We start from the raw sequence: 25,401 nt of genomic DNA, 5'->3' as shown, positions 1-25,401 counted from the left end.
GACTGCCACGACTCCCATCCCCAGGAGCTGAGGCAGGTGAAGCAAGGAGCACAGCAGCCCTGGCAGCAGGGTTTGATCCTGCCGAGTGGGCCGGGTGCTCACCTGGGTGGTGACGGGGAAGGCAGTGCTTAGACTCGGCATTCCTGCCACCTTTGAGGAGCTGTGCCTGTGCAGTCCTGGCTGGATCAGCAGAGGGCAGCCCTTTAACAGCAAGGACTTTGTAGCCTTGAATTAAGCATCAGTTTATTGCTGCACAGCTGGAGAATGCTCCCGTCACAGGCCTAGAGAAGCCAATGATAAGTAGCTGCTCATTGACAGTCCCATTGTCACCTGCAGCAGCGACATGAGTCAGGAGACAGGACAGATGGCACAGGCAGAGTCACAGCAGTAGCTATGGAGTCCCAACAGCTGCTCTTGCCATATCCAGCCTTGCATAGTGTTTACAGCTGTCCTGATGCCACAACTGGACTTCTGAGCACATGTCCTTTCCCACCTTTCCCCCCGCCTCTTTTTCCCTTTTCCTTTCCCTCAAGAATTGGTGTTCACTGCTGATCCTGGGCTTCTGATAAATGCACGTGCCCGGGAAAAGGGCAATCAATCCATCAGCTGTAGCATGTCAGCTGGAGAGCCTGATGCTCTCCATTGCTCTAGATTGAATCTGCTAAAGGCAAAAGAGAAGCTGCATGTACGTGTGAAGAAAGTGGAAGCAATTTCAATGAAGCTTGTGTTTTGGAAAGGCCTGGGATCAAAATGACATCAGGGACCTCAAGACTCTAGTGTCAACGAAGGGGTGAAGATGTTAGCAGAGTTGAGTCTGTGAGTTCCCCATAGCAGGCTGAGTTCAAGCAAGTTTGGTTATCTGAGGCAGTGCAATTCCTCAGCATCTCTAGAGTACCCATGCATGTTGGGTGCCTTTCTTATGCTGATAAACCACTCCTGGCTTTTCTTCCCTGTGAAAAAGGAGATGAAAACCGCAGTCTTTGCAAACCTTGGGCTTATCTTCTCACAGTGATGCTGTGGCTGCTGTTGTCTTGCCTTAGTACTCCTTGTGCTTGAGACTCTTATTCTGATGTTTGGTTTTCCTGAGAGGGAGTCATAGCTTTCTGCATGTTGTTTTCATGTGATGTGTCCTGCCCATTGCTTCTATTTTCCTTTTGATTTCATGCTCAGCTCCAAAAAACAGCCTCACTGTTCACTGGTCTCCCATGGCTGCTTAGCTCAGTTGAGTGGGATGCTGATGGGCAGCTGATTGGAGACAATCCCTCACTGGCACCAAACCAAGCTCATAACCCTACTGGGAACGTTTTGCTTTTGACTGGATAAATAAGGGGTGGATGCTCTAGGGATGATTTTATTTCTTGTCAAGTGACCTGTCACAGCTCTCTTCTCCTCAGCCCCTTGGCAAACACGCTGGTTCTCGGAGCTGTTCCTAGTGTAGGCAGAAATGGCACTGCCCTCATTGTCGGCCTCTGGTCACTGGTGTTGTGCTGGCGTGTGCTCTTCTGCAGTGCCCAGCCTGCTCGGAGGAACCGCTGGGGTCGGGGCTCTACACAGCATGCAGGATGAATGGGGCTACCCCATTCTGTGACAGGGATCATTGCGGTACCTGTTCGCTTGCAACCAGGTGAATGAGACTGAATGATTTGACTTACCAGTATAGCCCAGTTCGTTGTAGTGTAATCACTGGAGTTGCGTAGTGTGGTGGCTCGAAGTGGCTGGTAAAATATCTGCAGGAGTGGGCATGGGTGTGGGGATAAGGAGGAGAACGTCAGTGCACTGCAGCTGGAGTTGTGCCTCACAATGTTTTTTTGCTTCTTAATTTAGACAGATTTGGAAAAGCTTTGTGTTGGTGGAAAAGCTAATTCTTCAGCTCATAAACTCTTTTTCCCCCCCGCCCGTCCCTCATCTAATAGATGTTTGATAATTAGCAATGAACTTTTAAATTTGTTTTGCCTCTGGTGTAAAAAATCAGAGCAATGTTTAATATGAAATGGTGTCTGCTGCCCCTTCAGTGAACTGCTAAAAAGCAGAACAATAACTGGCTTGCATGCTTTAGAAGTCACAAATAACATTTTGAATGGTTTGGATCATAATAGCTGTATTCATTATCCCCTACAGCTTTCCTTTCATAATTGAAACAATTTCTCTATATGTTGTGTGGTTTACAGCATGCCTGTAGTTCCAATGAGGTCCTTGTAGATAATATTTAATCAGCCATATGGCACAATATGTGTAAATTCCTTAAGAGTATGGCAACTCTGTCTAATTCAGTATCTTGCTGTGAGGACACAGAACACAAAATAAGTAAAAGGTTTTAAAAATAAGGCTTTAATGTATAAAACATAAAGGATTAATGGCTCTCTCTAGTTCCATTATAATTTCAAAATCAACATTCTTAAAAACAGTGCATAATGACAAAGCAACAAGGACTAAGAATTAATTTCAGTCCTAAGGAACCTTCCTTCCACATCCTTACTTCTTGCTTTTGCAGTCAGACAGGCACATGGGACCATGGCCTCTATAATCAAAGCGCTTTCCTTTAGCAAACCCGGTAGGTTGGAGATGCTTGGTAATAAGATCTTGTCCTGGATCCAGCTTAGCCTTACATGAACACAGCAAGGACACACCTTGGGCAGAGCTGCATGGAGACCACCAGCCTCCTCGGAGCAGTGTTGTTACAATGTCCGGTAACTTCACCTAGAGGTTGGCTGCCTTCGGGTGAGCCCCGGCACCGCTCTGCCCTTGTTCCGTCCCCGGAGCTTCACCAAGGGAGCAGCCCCTGCGGCTCTGGTGGGGCCAGGGCGCGCCTCCCCGGCGCAGGCACGGTCCGGCGGTGCCCTGGGTCTGCTGCGCGCCCCCGCAGATCCCCAGCCCGGCCTTTGTGCGCGGAGCAGGACGGGTGTCCGGGTGAGCGCGCCACACGGGGCAGCGGCTGCTGCGGGGACAAAGCGGGGCCGGACCGGGGGTCTGGGCGGACCGACCAGAGCCCTCCCCGTCCCCGCCCAGCGGCTCCGCCCGGCCCCGCCGCGCCCGCCGGCAGGGAGGGAGGGAGGGAGGGCGGCAGCACCCGCGGCTCCGAGCGGTCGGCGCGGACCATGTCGCCATGTCGGAAGTGAGGAAGTTCACCAAGCGGCTCAGCAAGCCGGGCACGGCGGCCGAGCTGCGGCAGAGCGTCTCGGAGGCGGTGCGGAGCTCCTTCGTCCTGGTGAGCGCGGTGGAGCTCGGGGGAAGGGGGCGCCGCGGCCGGGAGCCCCAGCCCAGCCCAGCCCGGCCCGGCGGTACCTTGGGCAGCTCCCGGCCCGCGGGAGCGGCCGTGCGGGGCTGGACGGGCGGCGGCGGCTGGAGAAGGGGCAGAGTTGGGCAGGGGGTGCGCAGAGTGCGGGAAGAGGAAAAGGAAGGGGCTGGGCAGGGGATGGAGAGGGGGCAGAGCCCGGTCGGGGCTGGGCTGAGCGGGGGATGCGCAGGGCACGGCTGGGTAGGGGCTGGGAAGCGCTGGGCAAGGGATGGGCAGGGCGCGGCTGAGATGGGGAAGAACAGGACAGGGGCAGAATTCGCTCTTTGGGTTCCCCTCCGTGTGTGTTGTGTCACACTATCACATCTTCCGCCCGCTTGCCACCTGCCGTCACGGCGCCCGGCTGAGGGCCGTTCAGACACGTGAGGATCGCGGGGAGCCGGCACTTTTCACGCCTGGGGTTAGTTAGTGCCTGTGTGATGGGAGCAGGAATTAACGAGTATCTGTGTAGAACACTGAGCAAACGGGTAACCGAGCTCACCCTTTTTAGGGTGCAAGCAATGTAAAATGGGCAAATAAATAGGGCAGGAGAAGGGCATGGCCTGGCAAGGTGAGAGGGAGATGTGGGCATTGGCATAAGCCAGGAGCCTGATGTATCCCAGCAATCACGCTCCAATGTCTGGGGTGACAATCATGTGCTTTATCCCTGCATGTGGGATGCTGCAGCAGGTTGCCTTTGTTGTTCTGACAGCTGTGCAAACGTTAGCTGCTGTACCCTGGGTGGAGGCTGGGGTCAGCCCAAAGCTTCCCTGGGCTTTGTTGGATGTATTTCAGTGTTGCTCATTGAATTACTCTAGCATGTAATCAACTTTGACCTTGACTTTGATGGAAGGTTAGTCAATGGGATATACAGAAAGTGCAGTACAGGTTCAATGAATAATTCCTGTTAGTTCTCTACTGCCAGTGTGTGCAGTTAAATAAATGGAGGTTTTTAAACAACTCTTTTTTGAAAGAGTTTTCTTGTAAATCTACTGATTTCTAAAGCTGAAAAAAAGCTATGGTGATAATCAGCCTAATTTCCTAGTGCTGTGGTTATTGCTTCCCATATGCAGCTGTTCAGGGATCCTTACAGGCTTCAGTGTGATTAGCTTTCCCTCTTTCATCAACAATACATAGGAACAAATGCTTTGTAAAAGCTGATGGAACCTCTCATTAAAAATGAAATTGTTTGTGCAGGACCTGAAGACCTTTGATATCCTACAGGCAAATGGTTACTTGGTACCGATGCCAGGTGGCTCCTGTCAGAGAAGGAAGGGATGGGTGGGACTGCAGATGAAAATAAATAAAACCCTGACAGCAACCCAAAGGAGCCAGCCGAGTTCAGCACCCATCAGCAGCCACTCTCTTTCTGGTCCTCTCTAGGGTTTCGTTGTCCACATTGTCCCTGCCAACTTCTCTCCCTTTCTGACAGGCAAATCCCCCGGAGTTGCTGTGCTGCTCAGTGTGTTTGCAGCCAAGTGCTGCAGGAGGGTGAGGGCAGGTGTCTCTGATTCCTAGGTCTTGACAGAGTTTCCTGCTTTTGACAGTTCAGCAGTAAGGGATAAATCCCAGCCCTTCTGCATCACAAGGAAGAGCCATAAGACACTGCAGTGTTCAGGAAGCGGGGAAGGAGGTGGCATAAGCTTATAGGACTGTCTCAGGTGGCACTTTTGCCACCTTAGTGATTAAGGATGAGAGTCATGCTTTCCGAGTTGCTCCAAGAAAAAGGTGGTTCCTCTCCATCTACCAGGTCATCGTCCTTGTGAGGAAGGGATGTCTCAGTGCTGGTGTGCTGGCTGCTGGGAGGATGGAGAGGGCATCCCATGAAATGATGGTGGAGAGAGGGAGAGTCTGAAAAGCCTTAGGTTCTGACTGTGCTCCCAAGGCGAGGCTCAGCCTTGGCACTAATGAGCTGGGCAGCTGCAGAGCATGGAGTGAGCACAGCCCCACCTGTCTGCCCCCTTCTTGCCACGGGCAGAGTGGGGGAGACCGAAGGTCTGGGTATCAGGTGTGTGCCAGCAGGCTGCAGTCCCAGCTCTGCCCCACCCTGGGGCAGATCCAAGCTCACTGGTGCCCCTGGGAGACAGGTGCCGCTTGATGGATACTGGGGGAGCAAGGGCTAGTGCTTGGTAAGTGGAAAATTGTAGCTGAGACCATGAGAATCTGCGGTGGTGAGTATGGATGAGATGAAGGAGTGGGGAGCGGAGTTCATGCTGTGTGTACCAGAGCACACAACTTCAGTAAGGCTCTCCCAGTGTGTAGATTAAGCTTGGCATTTTGGGCATTCAAGGCACTCCCTTGAGACAAGGAACTGTCTGGAGTAAGAAGCCGTTTGTAGTCAGTGATAAATGAAAACGTGTCAGTGAGGAAAGCTTTTAGTGTCATGGAAGTGGTCGGCTTGTATAGAGCCATAATTTGTGTGTTGAAGGAGATGCGTCTCGAGCCAGGAGCACTGGGCTCCTGCGCAGCCAGCCTGAGCAAGTGTGATGTCTGGTTCGATGCAGCTCTGCAAGTGCTGTCCTTCAGGTGCAGGGAAGTTCATGGCATATTGTTTCTGTTCCTGGTTTTCTGTTTATGCTTGTCTAGCACCAGAAGAATATTTACACTTCTCTTTGGTGCTCAGAGCCGGAGTGAAATTGGTGGGAGTTTGGTGACTTCTGGCAGAGCTTTGCTTTTTCGTACCTGTGAAAGGGGCGCGTTGCATATGGTGGTGGTCAGACATCAGCAGCTGTCTCTTTCCAAGGTGGCCAGGGATACCAAGGTCCCACTTATTGCCTGTTTGACCAGCTGCTAGGATGCAGTCAGTGCTGTTCCCGTCATGGTATGAGCAGAGCTGTAATCTGGAGCTGTAGCAGTGAAAGTAAGCATGGGCTGTGGTGGGGACCTCATGGGCTTGTTGGTCCCCATGGATGGGGAAGGATGAAATGCTGCTTTCGCTTGGGCCTCTTTTGTTTCCTCTTACTGCGCTGGTGTTCCCAGCATCCTGGCTGTCATTCTGGCCTTTTATCACCTTCACAGACAGGCTGTGGAGGGGAGGTCTTGGTGAGGAAAAGGAGTTCAATGAGAATCCCTTGAAAACACGCACAGCCCTGCAGAGCGGAGCTGGGAGAGCCGGGGCTGCCACAGGCAGCCAGAGCGCGTGTGAGCCCTGGTTGTCTCTGTGCACTTTCAATTGTAAATCTGTAGGACAGCTTTGTGTCAATTTCAGCTTTGCATGGTCCTTGATGTGTGCTAGTGATTGTAACTCATGGATGGAGTTTTAGCAGAATAACTGACAGATGAGGTCACTGTTTAAATAAACAGACAAATGTAGCAAATGCATTTAAGTTGGCAGGTGGGATAAATGTTATGCTAAAAGACGAAGGAAAATTGCAAGTTTAGGTTAAGAAGAGGAACAGTCAAAGCCTAAGTGTGATAACTTAAACTATTCTTAACCAAGAGGTTATCTGCAGCTTAAACCTTGGGCAGCAACCATAAAATAATGTGTTAGAAGTGTAACTTCAGAGCCAGAGCACAAAGTGGTGATGGTACCTGGGAGAAATATCTAGGCTGAGCCTCAAGGAGAGCAGCCAGGGATTTTTGGCACTGGATAGACCCGGGTGATGTTTGGCTCAGACCTTCAGTGCAACCTCCCTCCTCCCATCCTCTCCACACTTGGGATGTTGCTGAGTATCAATGGGAAAGTCACCTGGCCAGCCAGGAGAAACCTGCACTGAGGCACTGGCTGGCATGGGACCTGGCAGCTGCAGGAGCGTTGCAAGACAGAGCTCAGGCCTCGCCAGGAGGATGCACACGTGTGATCTGGTGCATGGTCCTCTGGTCTGATGGAGATGCCTGTGCACCTCTCCTCCACCCCACTGTTGCTTTTGCACACATGCACGGGAATGAGATCTATAATCTTTGGCCTTGTGGCACTGCCAGGAAAATAGCAAAGGTTCTACCTTCTGCCTCAGAGCCCGAATCAGCTGCAGATGGTCACTTGTTTCCCTGTGTGCATGTAAGGCCAAGGCTGAGCCAGAGCCTCCCTGTGTTTCCCCTCTCTCTTTGGGAGCATTATGCTCAGCAGTGGCTGGGCCCCTGCAAGGAAAGGGCTCTATCTCAACCCAGTTGCAAGTTTTCCAAAGGTGTCATTCTCTGTGTTATGACAGAGAAATAAAATGTGTGAGAGACACGAGATCAGAGGAGCAAACACTTGACAAAACCCAGACAGTCCATTTTCCCACAGTGCTGCCAAAACTAGGCATCTGGTGGCAATTTTAAGTCTCCCGCAATAGCTTGGATTTTTTTTAGTTCATATATGTACAGATTAACTGAAGATACATTTACTGCTGTGCCATTGAGATTTACAAAGGATGCAGACCCAGAGCATCTTATCTGAGAAGCAGCAGCCCTAGAGGATTTGTCCACATTGAGTGTCAGCCAGCCCTGTGGTGCATCCCCAGATGCCCCAAGGCACAGCTTGGTGGCACCCAAAGGCACAGCTTGGTGGCACCCAAAGGCACAGCTTGGTGGCACCCAGGCACGCTCACAGCCCTCGGCCACTCATCTGCCAGCACAAGAACTCCCAACAATTGCAATGTGGGAGAACCTCTCCTTGCAAACAACCTCATTGATTCTTGCTATACAGAGGTATTCAAACCAAGTGTCTGCTCTCCTGTGTTACGTGGTGCTGTGGGATGTGCTCCCTGAAACCGCGCTGTGAGACGGGGGCAGCGTGCCAGGAGAAGATGGGTTTTGTTTGATCCTGGCTGGGCTGGGCTTGTGTGTGGCTCAGTTTCAGGCAGATGCAAAATAGGAGATAAAAAGCTCCTTACTAGTGAAGGTTTTGACTGGAGGCAAAAAGGCATTTTGTACTTTCTGTGGGTTTTTTCAGCTTAAACTATATTATTAATGTCTGAATTTATACTCATGCAGAGGAAATCAGCTTTCTGCATAGAATCATCTTTTAATAAGCTAAATTCACTTTGATCAATGTGAAGACTGTTTATATGCAGCATTTGTAGTGATCTCGGTGCTCAAGAGAGACATGGAATTTATGCACATTCCCCCTCGGGTGTAGTCAATATGCTGCGTTTGCATAATTTTCATAGAAAAAGAGATGTATATGAGACATGGGAGGAAATTCTGCCCCTGCATAAGTGGGTGGGAGTTGTGCTGTCGCCTCAGCAGGGCAGGTTGTGCCCGCTGTGGCAGGCGGCCTCTGGAGTCGGCCACCGCAGCTGGCTCGGGTGACTTCTGTGGAAGTGCTTGTGGAGAGGTTATTGCTCACAAGGGCTTGTTCAAGAAAACACTTTAACGCATTCTTGAAATTAATCACATGCTTTCCTGACTTGGGGCTGGTGTGCTGTGAGGAGATGAATTTAGCTCAGCGCCGGCTGGGTGCTGTGGCACGGCCCTGGGCAGCACGTGCCATGGGAATGGCCGCGTTTGCTCCTGCCTGAGCACACACCGGTTGTGCAGGGGATGAAATGCATCGTTTTATGGAGAGGAGCAAGGCCCCGAGTACACTGTGCTGCTATTTGGGGCCACTTAGCAAATGTCTGGCATGTCTCCTACTATTGCCCGGCCCAGAAGAGATGAAGCTTCTCCACACACGCCTGTGCACTGAGGAACGAGTATTATAGGATGAGCTGTAGTCAATACGTCTATTTTTTTGAGGTTTTTATGATAAGCTCTTGATGGGCACTAAATCTTGTCCTTCCCAAGGCATCATTTAAATATCCGTGTCCTCCTACCCACTACAGGAAAGCTCTAGGAAGGGAGTAAAGCATCCAGCCCTTACACAGGTATGCATATACCTCTTATCACATTTTGCTAGCTACGTTGTTGGGGTTTTAGCATTCTCTGGGCCAGGCTGAGAGTGGCTTGTTCTTTGCCAGGGATAGTGTTATGAAAATGCAGGTGTCCTTGCATTGACAGCATCTGCCCCAGTCTGCCACCGTCAATGCAGCGAAACGCCTGGAACAGATGGTTGGTGGTGGTGCCTGCAGCTAATGCCAGCAATGCGGTTGGGGATTTGGTGCACTCAAAATTCATTGAGGGGATGGTTCTCAGGCTTTGTTTCAGCCTTTTCAGTTATCTAAAGATTTTTGTGGAGTGCCCCCCCAGGACCAGAAACATTTGAACCTGGACTACCTGCTCTAGTGCATATTGTATCATCCTTTTATATATGTAGCCTGGTGGTTCTTAGAGCACTTCACTCAGCCCTTTGCACACTGATTTGTTATCTCTAATGATGCAAAGTTATACAAAGCTTTTGACATTTCTGTGACCTGAGAATGCAAGTCACAGTCACATACAGCAGCTGAACAGCAGCCAGGCTCAGGGTACACATGTGCTTTAGCTTCCCTGGTTAATTGGCCTCCTCACTCCTATTCTGTCCAAGGAAGAAAAGGGTAGTCTCGTATGCCTTTGTGGGCATTGCTATCATCTTAGAAATGCTGGAGTATGTTTCCCTGCCACCATCTCCCTATTTCTCTTTCATTTCCTTAAAAAGTACAAATCAAAGCTCTCCCTTGCTGGCTCCTCTTTGCTTCAGCACGGCTGTGACTTATCTATACAGCTTTTCCCTGCCTCCCGCTGCTTCTCTAATGGGGTCAGGTCTGCTCGTTCCTGACCCATTTCTCACCCCTCTCTCTTTCTTGCTGAAATGGAATTTTTTCTCTCCCCTATTAATATCTTCTGCCGCAGGGCTGTCCCTGAGGAGTGTGCGGAAGGAGACCCTGCCTGTTTTGATCCAGAGTGGTCCCTGCTACATCATCGTGCTCCTGGCTCTGTGCAGGGTGACATCCCCACTGCAGCCCGTTCCCTCCATCACCAGGGCAGGGACACTACACAGGTGCAGCCAGAAAGATGACATCTCTCCTATGCAGTATTAGGACCTGGTCATGTCAAAGTGCTGTCCATTGCTCTTATATATAACTGTATTTTGGCAGCGATCAGGAGCCTGGGATGTGCATTGGAGCTGCACTGTGGTGTCTGTGTTGAGCCGGACACATCTCTGGCAGGTCTGGAGGAAGCCACAGCTCGGGATGGCAGCTGGCCCCCTGCCTGCCAGGGCTCTGCCAAGCCTGCGGCTCCGCGGCTTGGCCCTTGGGGACACAAGGTTGGCGAGTATGGGGACCCGAGGGAAGGGTTGTGCCAGCTGGACAGGGGTGGAGGGCACAGGGCGGTGAGAGGCTTGGCAGGGGCTGGGTTTATGACAGGGGCAGGTAGGAAAGGCGCAGCTGGGAGATGAGCCTCCATCTCTTGGAGGGAGAGGTGATACTGGCTGGGGTGGGCTGAATGCCCACAAAGCTGGTTTTAAGGCAAACCCAGCTGCTAACACACAGCCGTTTTCTGTGGCAGTTTAATGATCCAAGAAAGTTGCATTCAACTCAGACAGGTTTCCCTTCATGGTTTTGCCGTTTCTTCTGTGCCTGGGGAGCCCTGAGCAGTCCCTTGTCCCTTTGCATAATGCTGGAGCTTGCATGGGCATCTTCACCTGGGGGAAACTTTGAGGTGCTTCTGTTGACAGCAGCGTTTTGACTGTGAGTAGGTTGAATCACTGCAGAGCCTGTCCACAGGCCCTCCTGCATTCGCTGGGGAGAAAAGAGTTTAACTTTGCAGCCACTGCAGCCGTCTGCACCTGCAGCTGATGCCTCCAGCCCCAAGCCAGAGCAGAGATGGGGGTTGAACAATTGACTTCCTGAGCTGGTTAAACCACCCCATATCTCCGGGGTTTGACTTCATTGCTGGGTGTGTTTGCTCAATTGCCAAGGCAACCCAAAACCGTCTTATGACTTCCTGCTCTGTTTTTTGCTGTATGGGCTTGGGCAAGTTGCTCCACCGTTGCCTGGCTTTGCTTTGCGCCCCGGTGAAGCCAAGGAGTGTTTCGCCTGCTCGCCTCCTGGGAGGAGCTGCGCAGTTGGCTTGGCCCCATGCACAAGTGGTTTCTTGAGTGAAAAACAAGTTTTTAAGGGCAGGCAGGAAAGGGAGGGGTTCTACTTATGTGCGATTAATTGCTTTAAGATGTTCTGAAGCTGGCTATTCTGGAGCTGGATGCTAAATATAAAACTGATACAACATAAATAAATGATGAAATACCAGTGACATCTGAAAAGCAATTTGGGATGCTCCAGTTAAGAACTTATATAAATAACACGTATTATTGTCATTGTAATTACTGTTTTCCTTTTTTAGCATGCCTGTGCTTACAGAATGTTTTGAGAAGTCATATCTGGCAGAAATTCAGCTGTCCCATGGAAACCAGTACCCTTTTGCCAATTTCTATTAACGCTATTATTTTCAGAGGAGAAAATCAAAGCTGTGCTGTGTTTTCATACCTCTCATGCTCTGCGGCAGATGCTCAGCTGGATGCAGGTGCAGCTCCGCTGACGTAGAGATGCGCTGATCCCTCCCTCTGCTCCCCGTGCAGAAGGGCTGGGTTTGAGCCAGGTTTTACCTATGTGGGCAGGGACACACAGGACTTCAGGTGTTGCTGGGGGACTGGAGATGCTGTGGCAGTCTGTACTGAGCTGTTTCTCACACAGAAGCACTTGGCGATCCTGAGGAAGGTCAGGGCACAGAAGACAGGGGTACTGAAAGCAATCTCAGATTCTTGCCCTAATTCACTGCCCTGTGCAGGAGCGGTGCTGGATCACCTTGAGCAGGTGCTTATGCCAGAGATGGGCCATGGCTCCAGCTACCACTTGCCCCTGGCGGTGCTTTACGTATTGACTCTGCACTTGTGCAGGGCATCATTTTCAGAGAGGGTGTGCGAAGGTGAAGTGCACGTGGGCTGGAGTGGCAGCCTGGGCCGCTCACAGGTTGGCTGGGAACTCTCACTGCTTCATTGCAATGCAGCTTCTTTCTAAGGGCTGTTTCCTTTGCTTAAGTGATTATGCAAGAATCTCAAGCGTTCAGGAAAAAACAGCATTCCTGGCCCTCATGGCTGCAGAACTAAGTTTCAAAATGTGATCTGCTAAAGGCTGTGAAGTGTGGAGTCCACTTCTAAATAAGTGGAAGGGAAATGAAGAGCCATACATTGATTATCCTGACTTCCTGTAATTTCAATGCCAGTTTGAAGATGTTTCAAGGCCTGAATTAGTTTTATTTGCCAGGCCTAAGCAGTAATGACAGGTAAATGTTTGTATGCCTACACTGACATCAATTTTTTGACTGTTTATCCGAATTGGGATCTTGCACTGGTGCTGTGCCACTCTCAGAGACACAGCTGATAACTGCAAACACTTTACCACTAGACAACTGGGCATTCCATTGAAAAAGGAGATATCTGACTTACAAAATACCCAGAACCCAGTCTGCCATTTCTAGTGCTCAGATGAGGTTCTACTGCTACCCAGGGCCATCGAGGCAGGAGGAGGGAGGTGTGGGTCAGTGAGATGCTTTTGGACAGGACTTGAGCGGGGTGGAGGGAAGTGCAGGTGAGGGGGCAGGCTCTTGCTCTGCACTTTCAGATGGAAAGTGTGAGTCATTTTCACTGCAAGTGTTTTCTTGCAGGGTGCCAAGACTATGCACCCATCCTCCCCTTCCCAGCCACATGGCTTGTTATTTCTCTGAGAGCTCTGCCTTGTGCTGTTTGCACCATGTTTAGGAGCTGGAGCATGATGCGAATAGGCACATAACTCCTGTATGGAGGTGGGAGTGTGGGGGCTCTCACCCAGGTCCCCATCTAATGAGACTCCTGGAAATGATGCACTTGCAGCTGTGCTGTCCAGCCACTGGGCTCCCTTAGCCCCATGTACCCAATTCTGGGTGTAAAAGAAGCAAAGTTAGTCCTGCAGCTTATTGTGGGGGTGGTGGGGACTCAGGAAGGCAGAACCTGCCTGCCTGGACTGCAGCTGGGGAAACATTTCCTTCCAGACTATAGCATGAGCACTGCAGGGGAGAAAGGAGGTGCTGGGGTACCCTGCTGAAGGCATCACCTAACAACTCCTTGGGGACCCCATGCCGCCTGAGGAAGGACCTGTTTGCTGCTGGGAGAGGAGAGCCCTTGGAGGTCTGACATGCCATAAATCTGTTCCCGTGTTGGTCTGGTCGGTGCACACCTGTGTCCTGCTTTCATCGTTCTGCTCTGGGCTACAGAGCATCCACTTGCAACTGTGTGTTATGAGCAGCCACACAAGGTAGTGCTGCCAGCTTTGCTCTGGGATGCAGGATCTGAGTGAACATGGAATGGGGTGCAGGACAGGCTGTCTAGCAGCAGGCAGCGCCCGCTGGACAGGCACATTGGAGCTGTCAGGTATGGTGCTATTTTGGAGGTTGCTCAGTTGCTACCCGTGGGATAGCTGTGCAGGGCACTGCTCTGAGCCATGTTGGCACCCAGTCTCTCCTTCTCAAGCCCCTTTTCCTCACCTCATCCTTCATCATTTTTGGTTGCCCACGGGGCTCCTCTCTCCTGTCTGCAGTGCACACCCACTCCGCTGTCACCTCTTGGCCTCCCTGTCCCCATCTTCTGCCTCTCGCAGCTACACAGCCCCAGCCTTTCCACAAGCCCCACTTCCCATCACATCACCTCTCCACTCATCTGCCTCCAGTGTGGCCCCATTCCCAGATGAGCAAAACCTGTATCCCACATCCCACCTGCCCCTGCATTGCCTTGGACCAGCTCCTGACACCCTTCCCTCTCCCTGCTTCATCTCTTTGGGAGGTTTCTTCCCTTGGCATTTCACAAAATGCTCAGTGTGTTTGTATGTCCACCCTACAGCCCACCTCCCTCCCCTGTCCCAGGTGCAGATGTTTCCCCTGTGGTCTCAAGCTCAGCATTTTTGTGCCTTCAGCACAGCCAGGATTCCTGTCTGGGCATTCCTCTTGTGTTTTTAAACCTCCTTCTCTCTGGCCACTGTAAAAATACTTTGGGCCTGTTCATAGGCAGCTTTATTGACTATTTTTCATCCTTGTGGTTTTACCATAGCCCATCTCTGCATCTTGCCCTGGGCCCGGCTGTTACCTCAGTTAAGAGCTGGGTTTGCAGCAGGCTCACGGGCACAAGCTCCTCGTCACCTGCTTCATTGCCTCTCTTCTGACTTCCTCCCAAAATGTGGCTTTGCTGAGAAGCCCACAAACCTCTTGGCAGCAGCAAGGCTGCGTCGTGTTGTGACTGCTGCCATGTGTGCTGACTCACACTGTCTTATCTCCCTGTTTGCCCCTCCTTCCCCACTTCTGTTTCCACCTCTGCTCTCTCTCCTGTGCTTTTGAATGCAACTTCTTGGGGGCAGAGACTTTATTCCAGCTTTGCACAGGGTTATGGCAGCTCCAGGTGCTGGATAGTCAAGCTTAGGGTTTGCCACTTTTCATTGTTCTTTCTCATGCCCAAGTTCCTGGAATGATGGATTATGTGTGAATCTCAGCTTTTAAAAATGAAGCTCAGTGGCTTTCCTGCAAGCTTGAGTTAGGGCATGTAAATGGGATGAGATGGCAGTGCAGAAATAGTGAAGAGTCACAAATGTGCTATTTAAAAAGCAAGCAAACAAACAACTCTTAAAGACCACACTATTTGAGAGAGCCCTGATCCAAGATCTTTAGCCTTGGAAAAGATTTTCTATGGATAGGAATTCCTCAGTTCCATGTACCCATACAGTTTGCAAGGTGAGTTTTCTCAGTTCCCATTTAAATTCATGAGCAAAATAAAAACTTAGGAATTCTCTTTGCTGTCTGTGAGGTATCTGTGCATTGTGGTGGTAAGTGGTCCCTTCTCTGCCCTGGGCTGTTGCCAGTCTTAGAAGTTACGTGACCGTGCCCAGTATGTCCAAAGGGTAGTTGTACACTTGCTTTTTTTCACGCCTTTAGCTCTTAATTCCCCAGACTGATTTTGCCTCCTATTTTCAGTGTATTTCACCTACTTGGTCCTTTGGCATTTGTTTTAAAACTCGAGCTTTGCCAGGCTTTTCACAGAAGTGCGTTACAGGGTTGCAACAGATGAGGCAGTAAATAGGCTGTAAAATGCTCGTTAAGTTTTGGGGAACAGTTGTACAATCTGAGGCAATCATATGCATGTACATGTGGTTTGGACTATTTCCTCTTCTTTCTTTAGCTACTCTGAAGAACCAGCACTTTTAGTATCCGGCTTGCTTGTGTCTCTCTAGCTGGTTTGTGAGTGAGTGTGGATGGTGCATGTGCTGGGTTGAGCTTCGTTTCTGAGGAAGTGGGAAAACACCAAGTCCCGAGTGCTGATGAACCCGTAAGTTTCTCAGTGCCGGGTGGGGATGGAGCAGCGGGTGTGTGTGCTGGCTCTGAGTGCCCTGAGAAGCAAAAGTCGAGTGTGGTGCAGCAATTTTTCTGGGCTCATCTTCTGCCCACACAGGGCTTGTGTTAGTGCAAAGGGACCAACACATTGGTTAAGGCAGAGCCAAACCAGTCGGATTTGCCATTTTCTGCTCTGAATATTGTTTTAAATGAGAGCCAGCCTCAAAGGACTGAAAATACAAAAGCTTTCTGATAATTTTCCTTTGGTTGCTGTTTTTAAAAAGTCCTTGAATTAAACATTTTTCCTTATTTTTTTTTTCTGTACATTCACATCACTTGGATTATACCTGTTGTAATTCTGGGAGAAAAGTATCTCAGAATAACATTAATTATATACTAATAATAAAAACATTGGCACATTTGTATGATATACAAATGCAGAACGCTAGAAGGCAGGTGGCTACTGTTTTTCAGGCAATAAAAGTTCAACGTGTCCTTTCCTGTACTTCCCCACGTGAGTATCTCCAGCTGCCATTGTGAGCCATTGTTTATAGAGCAAGTATAAGGAATTTTTTAAGCTTTGCAAATGGACACAGAAAAGTGACAGTTTAATCTGACTTCTTAAGATTCCCTCCTTTTGGTTAATGGGTAATTCCCTTGCTAACCCTTTCCTTCAAACCCTCTCTGGTGGTTTCTATGCAGTGGGGGTTTGTGCTCAGGCTGGCAGAGGACAGTAGGACAAGCGGGGCACTGAGGACAAGGACCTTTACTTGGGGGTTTTCCTTGTGCCAGGCCCTTTGTGCTTGCACTTGGTTGAAGGCAGAGCCTTGCGTTGGTGTTTGTGGGCATGTTTCTCTTGAAGTCATTTCACTGAATTTCCTGCTAAAATGCCAGCCAACTTGCTCGCTGCTGGAGAGTCACTACTCTAATAGATAAGCTGTTGTTTTGCCTGTGCCATGGTCCAAGCGGAGCCTCGTGACCCAGTCTGAATGGGGACTCGAGCACAGCAGACGACCCTTTTCCTCGTGGTCCACATGTCCCTGTGCTCCGGGGAGCAGCAGCCCCCGGGCAGAAGCAGAGAGACAGAAAGAACAACGTGTTTTTGGGAACAGGCTAAGGCATGGGGCTTGAACCAGTTGTTTTTCGAAGAGAGGTGAGTGGGCTCAGCTGGCAGGGTCCACTGCTCTCCTATTATCTTTTGATTTAAACTGTGTTTATTTATGTTTTTCCACTCTGAGGTCTTTCCCACAGGCCCCGTTATCCCTGTGCAGTGGGCTGCACTGCTTTGGGCTGGGAGCTGCTGCCGGGTGTTCTCGGGGTGCTGGAACCATGGAGGCTGTGGGAGAAGCAGCTCACCCCAACCTGCCCACACTGCTGTTGCACAAGAGGTCGGAGGAACCTGCGGAACATCGCAGTGCACCTGTCTGCCTGCCCTGCTTGAATAGCTGCTGCGTGTGTGCTGGAGAACAGGGTTGCTTTGGCAGCATGGCTCATTTTTTCCTGCAGAAATCGGTTGTTTTTGTTGCTAGACTGTCAGCATTTCTTTGTACTTGGATATTGGCTTTCCCTGTGGAGGAATTTGTGGTTTCTAAGACTCTAATTGCTTTAGCATAATAGTTTTTCCTCTGCTTTCATAATGACTTTGGTGGTACCATCTGCTGTTGTGACAGCAGTCACAGGGCAGTGCGAGGCTGAGCCCTGGATGCTGGGAGGTCTGTGCTTTAACCGAGCTTGTCAGGAAAACTAAGACTTTGAAATCTCATTTTCAGGGCTCAGATCTTTACCTCCAGTCCTATTGGCACACTGGGCACGAGGGTGGGCCGAAGGGTGAAAAATATTTACGATGGCTCCCTCCTTACTCCACAGGTCTGTTTGCAGGGACACGAGCGTGCCTGGCCCTGCCGGCAGCCACTGCGGTTCGGGGTGGATGGAGGAGTCTGTGTTTGCTCGATGGCAGGCAGAGGAGAGGTTACATCCTTCCGTGAGCAGCTGCTTGGGTCACAAGCAGCTTGACCTACATCTTTTACCTTCACTTAGAGACATTACTGTGGTTCCTGTCATGGCCTGTGACAGCCCGGCTGCATCGTGCTGGGTGCAAGCACAGCCGGTGTAACGCGGTGCTGCAGGTGATGGAGGCCTGCAGTGTGCTAAAGCAGGGGAATCACACAGCTTGGGTAACGAGAGCTCTAGAGACGGCATTTCTAACAGCTCTGAAGGAGAAATGCCTGTCTGTGGGTGCTGCAAAGCCCATCTGGGTGGCAGCTCTCGGCAGCCCTGCAAGTGCATGTCCCTCTGTCCTGGAGCTCCCTGGACCATCAACTGTGTGTCTCAGCACAGGCTTGTGGGAAGCACATCACAGCACCAGTGGTTTGTCCAATATCACTAAATCCACAAGAGTGTAAGGGCTGTAGTGAGTTATTTTTAGGAGATTTTGCATACCTGTGGTGGACAGTGCTGTGCAGGTTTTGAAACTTCTCATGTGAGGATGTGGGATCCTTTTCAGTCCTTGCACTTTAATTCTTTGTCTTGCTGGTCATTAGAGACGCCAAAGCTAGAAAATAAATTTTTTCAAACCCCCAACTTTTAAAAAGAACAACTTTAGAAACAGTCCCAGTTTCAGGACCATGTTGCAAACAAGGACTGAAAATACTGTGTAATTAGAAAACCTGAGTTCTGTGTACCCAAAGCGACTGTTTAATGCCATACTGATGTGAAAGGCTTTTAGAGGGAATCTAATTTACTGTTACAGCTGCTGCTGGGGCAAGGCAAGCCAGGGGAGTTGGTGTAAGCAAGTGCTCGGGCTCACGGTGCTGCTTTGACCAGCTTTGGCTGCTGGGTTTTGCTGGGATTGCTGCGGTGACTGGCAGTGAGAAAAGTAAATTGGACAGGGCAGCAGAGAGCCTACATCTGGTCTGTAGGGTCCTGCCTGGTCTTGTGGGGTGGTGGAGGTTTGGGGATGCCTAGCCTCAGACCAGCAAATGGGAGAGCAGCTCATAATTTGCAAAGCTTGGCAAACTTTCAGAAGCACGTGATGTTAACTTAACATAAGACTGGTGTTCCAGATGATTAACTGAATCCAATTAAGCACGTAAGGAGCATGAGACTGAGAGAAAATGGGTTCTTTTTCTCTGTCTAGCTGTTGAATTTTAGAGACTTCTGTTTTTCAGGTTGTCTCTTTTATGAGATTCCTGTGCAGCTCAGGTCCTGGCCATTTTAGCAGGGCCTATTACAAAAGGACAAGCGATGTATGTATGTGATTTATTATGAAAATTCCTATTTATACAGAGTCATGGGTTTGGTTTTGATGTAAAGTTTAATTTTCACAACTGCAGCGCTGAGTGCCTGACTCTTGCTTATGAAATGTGAAGTGTAGGGCTGGGCAGCTGAGATGACATTTTCCAACTTCAGAAGTTCATGTTTTTCTCACATTTTTTTAAAGTTCTGTTTTCTGGACTTGTAACATGGACAAAAGTGCTGCGATAGTGAATGTAATAGTGTTCTTCTAATAGTTTTTACTCGTGACTCCAAGGATTTTGGAGAAGTTCCTCTTGCTTCCCAGAAATGTAAGTGCGAGCAAAACCAGGTCCCAGATTTTTTCCAGCCTTTGGCTGTGGCTGAGGTGTGATTTATGGAGAGGGCTTTCCTGCCTCTCCAGAGGGATGCTGCTCTTCCTTCCATGGGGTCAGACCCCTGCTCTGGAGGTCACAGCCGCCGACTCGCTCTCATCTCGCCAACAGCACGTTTAGAACACGACTCTCATCAGCTCCTCCAGCAAAACCAGCTTTGAGCTGAGCGCAGCCAGGGTGGGAGGCCGTATTTCTTCTCAGCCATATGGATGAGCTGCTCAAACATAAAGATGCTGAAGCTTGCAGCTGTTAAAGCTGTGGCATGTCCAGGAGGATTTCTTGCTCCATTAAGAAATTAGAGACTGTGCTTGGACGAGAGCAGCACAGCGCTTTGTCTCTTCCCATAGCTTATTACCAGGCACACATAACTTAACCCCTCATTTCCCTCTCTGCAAAACAAGCACGTCAGTTGTTACTTGCATCGTGTGAATATCAGATGTCTGAATTAACGAGTAGTCCATCAGTAACAAGGTAACGGTTTGAAATTGTCAGGCCAAATTAAGAACAGCATGTTAGTTATTATATATATTCATGTGTGTGTGTATATATACATATATATATATACATTTTATCATCTTCTGTTTTTCCTGCAGGAAAAAACTAAAGTGGTGGAACCCCTGGACTATGAGAACGTGATCCTTCAACGCAAAGTTCAGATCTACAGTGATCCCCTCCGGGACCTGCTGATATTTCCCATTGAAGATGTATCTGTGAGTTCGTGCTGGCTTTTTCTCGTGTTTGAGGCTCACTCATCTCCAGTCCCGCTTACCTTGGAAAATTTCCACTGTTAACCACATGTTAGTTTTGGCTGCATTACTGACACATAAAACCGAAATGTCCCACTGGTGATTTGGGCCTACCACATTTATTTTAAGCAAGTATCAAGCCCTGAAGCATCAAGCACTGAAACCATGTTCTACTTCTCCCCGCAGATCTCCGTCATCAGTCGACAGAGAAGGACTGTCCAGTCTACAGTGCCAGAAGACGCTCTAAAGAAAGCTCAGAGTCTCTTTGTCAAAGAGGTGGGAGCAAAAGTCTGTCTTTGGCAATTTCTGCCTTAGGCAAGATCCTCTGCTGCAGCTCCTGGGCTGTGAGGTTGCAGATCACTTAGTTTTTCCTGTGTGGGAAGCACCAGTCACTGGCAGGCTGGCTGCACAAGGTAGTTCTTGTATACACCTCTTGTGCGGTGCGTCTTTCCGGTGGGTTTTGTAGGCAGCAGACAAGGCGTGTGGATTTGCCCTGCCTGCCTGAGCTGCAAGGTGCGGGCATGCAGCAGGGCAGGGGTGGACTACCCAGCCCCACAGGCATCCTGAGTGCCCCACGTTTGTTCTGTAAAGTGCTGCTCTCTAGGATCATTCCTGCCAAATGCAGTGGAACTAAATGCCAAGCAATGGGCAGTGTCGAGTTAGAGGCAATACATTTCTGAGGGCAGAAAATTGGTGCTCTCTGGAAAACAGTTCCTTCTCAAGTCACTACTTTTTTAAAGCCTCGGAGCAATGTAAATACAAAACCAGTAGCTGTGCGGCAGACCAGATGCTGTGTGGTTTTGTCTCTGTGCTGAAAAGGTTCCTTATGAAATTCTCTATTGCACTGCAAAAAGAGTGAAGCAGCTTGTTGAGACCCTTTCCACTTGTGCTTATCTCACCCAGCAGTCCGCAACCTTTCAGACTTGTGCATGGTTTTATTTTGCTTGGTGCAGCTTTCAAAGATCTGTATTGTTTTGCTTTCAGTGCATTAAAACCTACAGCTCAGACTGGCACGTGGTAAACTACAAGTATGAGGAATACTCAGGAGACTTCCGGATGTTGCCATGGTAAGTGTCGCGCTCCCTTGGAATACTAATGCATGGTCACAGGGCTGGAATTTGATCAGGCTTAGGAGAAACAATCTGCCCTTTTTCCTGATGCCTGTCCCACAAGCAGCCTCCCTTCCAGAGGAATGTCACTCTGAAAACTCAAGAGCCAGAGGTTTACGTTATCATGCTGTTGTCGCTCAGCTCCATCAGGAAAACGCTGACAATATTGCCAGCTTGGGTTGTTACTTCATGTCCTACCCACTGCTGTGCAAACAGCCCCCTCCGTCTGGGATGAGGACGGACTACAATCTGGGCATGTGGCAGGATAAATAGTGTTGGCAGTGTCTGCTCATCCCGAATCAGGAGCCTCATTGTCCCCCTGAGCTGATGTTCTCTGCGTGCTAGACACGGGGTTCCTGTGCTGAGCAGATCCTCCTTGTGCCCCTTGTCACAGTTGTACCACTCCCATCCAGTATTGCTGTTAATGTTGGCTGGAGACTTATATGCTCTGAAATGCTGGGCTGTGCCAGTGATTCCAACCTCAAAGCGAATCGGGTTTTTCAGACGGGCTTACGCATCTCACATTTCTGCTGGATTGTTATTTTCTCAGTGGTGGCGCCTGCTCTGCTCTTGCTCTCCATGCACGTCTGGACCGCTGTTCAGACTGCTCGTATGCTGACAGCTTGTACAATGTTTTTTCTTGCTAATTGGCTGAGTGGGTCTGTTCTGAGGATCTCACATGGAAGGAAGGCACCAATGGGGCAACACTGTTAATCAAATCATATTAAAATTTGTGAGTAACCTTGCGGTTTCACTTTGCTTCTTTTATAGCAAGATGGAAGATAGACCAGCCTGCTGCATCTCTGTGTTGCATAATTACAAGTCAGCAAAAACTGCAGAATCAGACAGCTAATATGGAGATAGCTAATTACATACTGCCTGTGCTTAATTTCCATGAAATGCACTCAAAAATTAGCTTTCTCTAGCTGTAAGGGGCTGTAGGTCTCTTGAAGTCTGTCTTCTGGAGGAGGACAGTTCTACTGCACTCTGTAGTCCATAGTTTGGCTGTTGGTTCTGGATCCAGCATCCACATGCTGGCTTGAAGGACCCTCATTTCCCAGGCATTAAAAATGAAAATGTGTTGTGATTTCAGCAAATCCTTCAGGCCAGACAAGATTCCAAGCCATGTGTTTGAAATTGATGAAGACTTTGAAAAGGATGAGGTAAGGAGGTTTTTTTTTAATATATTCCACTCTAAGATCTATTAAAAAGCAGATTTAACAAGGCAAAGTCAGAATTCAGTTCCCAGGAGTGGTTTTCTTGTAAGATGCTTCGTACAGTGAAGATGGGACCAAAACTGAGACAGTGATTATTTTCAAAGTATGACAAGATAACCTCTTAGAGCCAAGAATCTCCTAAATTTTCTGGAACATTAACCATAATATATCTTATGGCTTTTTTGCTTGAAACAGTGCAGCAGCAGGAGAGGAAAAAAAGGAAGCCAAGCAATTACTAAGTCAAATTCTTCATATCCAGAGTGAAATAGGGCAATTTCACTTTCAACTGTACAGCAATATCAGGATCCTTCTCTTCAAAAGTTTTGTGCTCTGCCACATAACCAACAATTCTTAATCACTCACTTTTCTCCACTCTATTCACGGAGTGTCAATCCCGTTCTGTAGATACTGTGCAAATGTTGAGGTGTTTTCTTCCTCTGGAAGCTGCCATGTTTGTGCTCAGCTCATTGCAGGGAGGATTTGCAGCCCTGGACAACTGAGGCATCTCAAACCTGATGGTCAGATTGGATGATGCAGATGCCACATTTCCCTGTGCATATTGCATTTGCTATAAAAGGGGGTAGCATTTTTCTGTGAAGATTAATTCACACATGAGACATTAAGAAGGTTTAATTTATGGTGGGAAGGGTTTAGCCTAGCTGTTTAAAATCCACATGGCACCAAGATGCTGCTGCTGAGGAGCTAACAGAGGAAAGCTTGAAGAGCTGAAGATTTTTAGGAGCCGTTTCATGTACATTTCTCACAATTGCTGTGTGTGTCCCAGTGCACCTCAGGTCTAAATGGAAAGGTATCTTCAAGTTTGGCCTTAATTTTTTTTGGCTGTGTTGATGGTTTGCATTATGTCGTTAACTTGAGTGTTACCTCTAATAATATTGAATTTGGGCTGCAGACAAAGCTGTGCAGTATGTTATCAGCATGCTTCTGAGAAAGTAAAAGGACAAAAATATGCTATCAAAATTCAGTAGAGACCTTTTTCTTCTGGTCAGTGTCCTGAATACTCAAACAAGTGAAGCTACTGATGTTGGTTACAGAAGACTATTCCAAGTGCTTTGTCAGATATTTTGGCATTTGTACCTTTTGGCAAGGCCATATCTAAAGGATTCTGTTACAGTTTCCTGACAGAGCATTTACATTAGAATTCTGTAATGGAAATTCAAGTAAAAGAAAGCTCTTGATGAAAAAAATGTGAACCATTATGAAGGAGAAATCATGGAGTGTTTTAGCCATGGAAACAAAGCATTAGACAATTTGCTTTGTCTTTGGAAGTTTGACAAGAAAAGGGTGAAGACCTGCCATTTGGGATGCAGGAGATGATATAAACCAGTCCCCCATAGCTCATCGACAGACAGTCCAGGTCCGCCTCTGCTGCTGAGTCACTGGAAGTCCCAGGGTGAGTGGTTTTCATCAGACTGGGATCTCATTTCCCTGCCTCCCCAGCGGAGGTCACGGTTCGGTATGGAGCGAGAACCATTCTCCCTTTCTGGGACCACAGGGCAGGAGTAAAGGTGTGAATCCCAGCTGGTGCACCAAGAACAGCCTGCTTGGGTCACTTGAAACTTTCAGTATTAAATAAATGTGAAACAAGTCATTTCCATTTCAGCTGTTGGGGTTTAGTGGGTTTTGCCTAAATTTAAAATGGAGAGTTGATTTATACAAAAGGAAATGACTAAATAAGTCTGGAGTTCTGTATTTTGCAACTGTTCAAACAGACCATTTTGAAAATGTCCTTCTTCCCCAGGTTTTTGAAATACTGCCTAAGAACCAGCATGTGTTTCCTCATTGCAAAATTACTGTGCAGCTCTATCAGCGTAGATGTAACCTTTCTTTTTAAAGGTGACTCAAACTAGTCAGTTTTGCCTCTTTCTTGGAAAGAGGTAACCTGGAAATTTTTTATGGTAACACTGTGCGTGTAGCAGTAGGTTACACATATATACTACTGTATTGCTGTAGTTAAAACAGTATTCCTTCCCATGGCAGACATACTCCTTCTGTGCAAGGGGAATTTTGCATGGGAGGCAGTTCACCTGACCTTCTCTCTTTCTGATCTTTTGCTCTCTTTCAGGATTCCTCGTCCCTGTGCTCCCAGAAGGGTGGTGTGATAAAGCAAGGCTGGCTGCACAAAGCAAATGTAAATAGCACAATCACTGTTACCATGAAGGTGAGTTCAATCCAGCAGTATGTTAACAGTGAACGAGGCACCAGGTTAAGTTCAGACCACGTCTCGAAAGCGAGCAGGACTGCAGCGGGTGGGTTTGGGTTTGGGTTTGGATGGACATCTGTCCTTCTTGTAGAGTCTCCCAACATGGACTGGAAAATCGAGTCTGGCAACAGCCTTTGTTCTTTCCCTTCACAGAATATAAGACCAACACACTTCAAGTCATTTCAAGCAAGCTGAGCAAAAAGGCTAGGCATGTTCTAGTAAACCAAGATTGTTTTCTGCATGGGCAGCTGAGGCCCAGAAGAGGAAAACAATTCAAATAGCTGAAACAGCTGCCTTGCAAAGAAGACTTTCTGAATTGATAGTTTCCTTGCTGGTAGGAAATATGTACAGAGGCCAGCTTTAAATCAAAATGACAAGTCTTTAAAAGCAGGGGTGATATCACTGAGGAGATGGAGCATTACCAACCTAGAATCAACAGCTGCATTGTCTCCTGTTCTCTGCTGTACATAATCCAGCATGACATTGCTTAGATTTTGAAATGGAGGGTTTTGATAGTTCCACCGCAGAGCTTTTGCTGTGGCAATGAGCCCGTCTGCTGCTCCACCACACAGCTGCCTTATTACAGCATAGAGAGAACATGAGGGACTCACACTCAACTGTGCAGCTGAAGGCTGGCTGCAGTGAGGCTTGATGCTTTGCAAGGATATTAGTAAATCTCAAACAACTCAGTTGTTCTGAGGCTCGATTCAACTAGTTATGCTTTCATGAGGCGTGAAACAGGACAGTTCATAGGGCTAATTTTAAGTTGAGTTTTAAAATGATTCCTCATGAGCTTGGAGGTGATAGACAGAACCAGGGTTTCTAATCCTCTGCTTTGCCGAGCAGCAAGGTTGAAGCCATTTCTGCTCCTGTAACTGCTGGAGGGAGGTATCATACCTGCTCAATGCAGTTATTTGGGTCCATTATTGAACCTTTTGTGGTATTGTTGGCCTCAGTGCCCAGCACCTCAGACCCACCTTTCACAGATGATGTCTGAACTACACTGGCTTCAGTTCAATTAGTAA

The 25,401-nt window shown here is 48.7% G+C and overlaps 1 protein-coding gene across 1 annotated transcript in view; it reads left to right on the top strand.

Moving 5' to 3' along the window:
• Positions 1-3,103: 3,103 nt before the first annotated feature.
• The window catches only part of DOCK11 (dedicator of cytokinesis 11), a gene marked incomplete at its 5' end in the record, with an annotated part of 78,678 nt that continues 56,380 nt past the window's right edge, over positions 3,104-25,401 (top strand). Inside the window, 6 exons of the mRNA XM_080352520.1 lie at positions 3,104-3,205; positions 19,677-19,793; positions 20,016-20,105; positions 20,814-20,896; positions 22,032-22,101; positions 24,239-24,334. Of these exons, the coding sequence (XP_080208646.1) occupies positions 3,104-3,205; positions 19,677-19,793; positions 20,016-20,105; positions 20,814-20,896; positions 22,032-22,101; positions 24,239-24,334 (558 nt within the window). The remainder of the gene's footprint in view (positions 3,206-19,676; positions 19,794-20,015; positions 20,106-20,813; positions 20,897-22,031; positions 22,102-24,238; positions 24,335-25,401) is intronic.

Source organism: Nesoenas mayeri, assembly GCF_963082525.1.
Source record: "Nesoenas mayeri genome assembly, chromosome: 13".
Classification (NCBI taxonomy): domain Eukaryota; kingdom Metazoa; phylum Chordata; class Aves; order Columbiformes; family Columbidae; genus Nesoenas; species Nesoenas mayeri.
The sequence above is the reverse complement of the archived record's forward strand: the minus strand, read 5'-3'. Positions and strand labels throughout refer to the sequence as shown.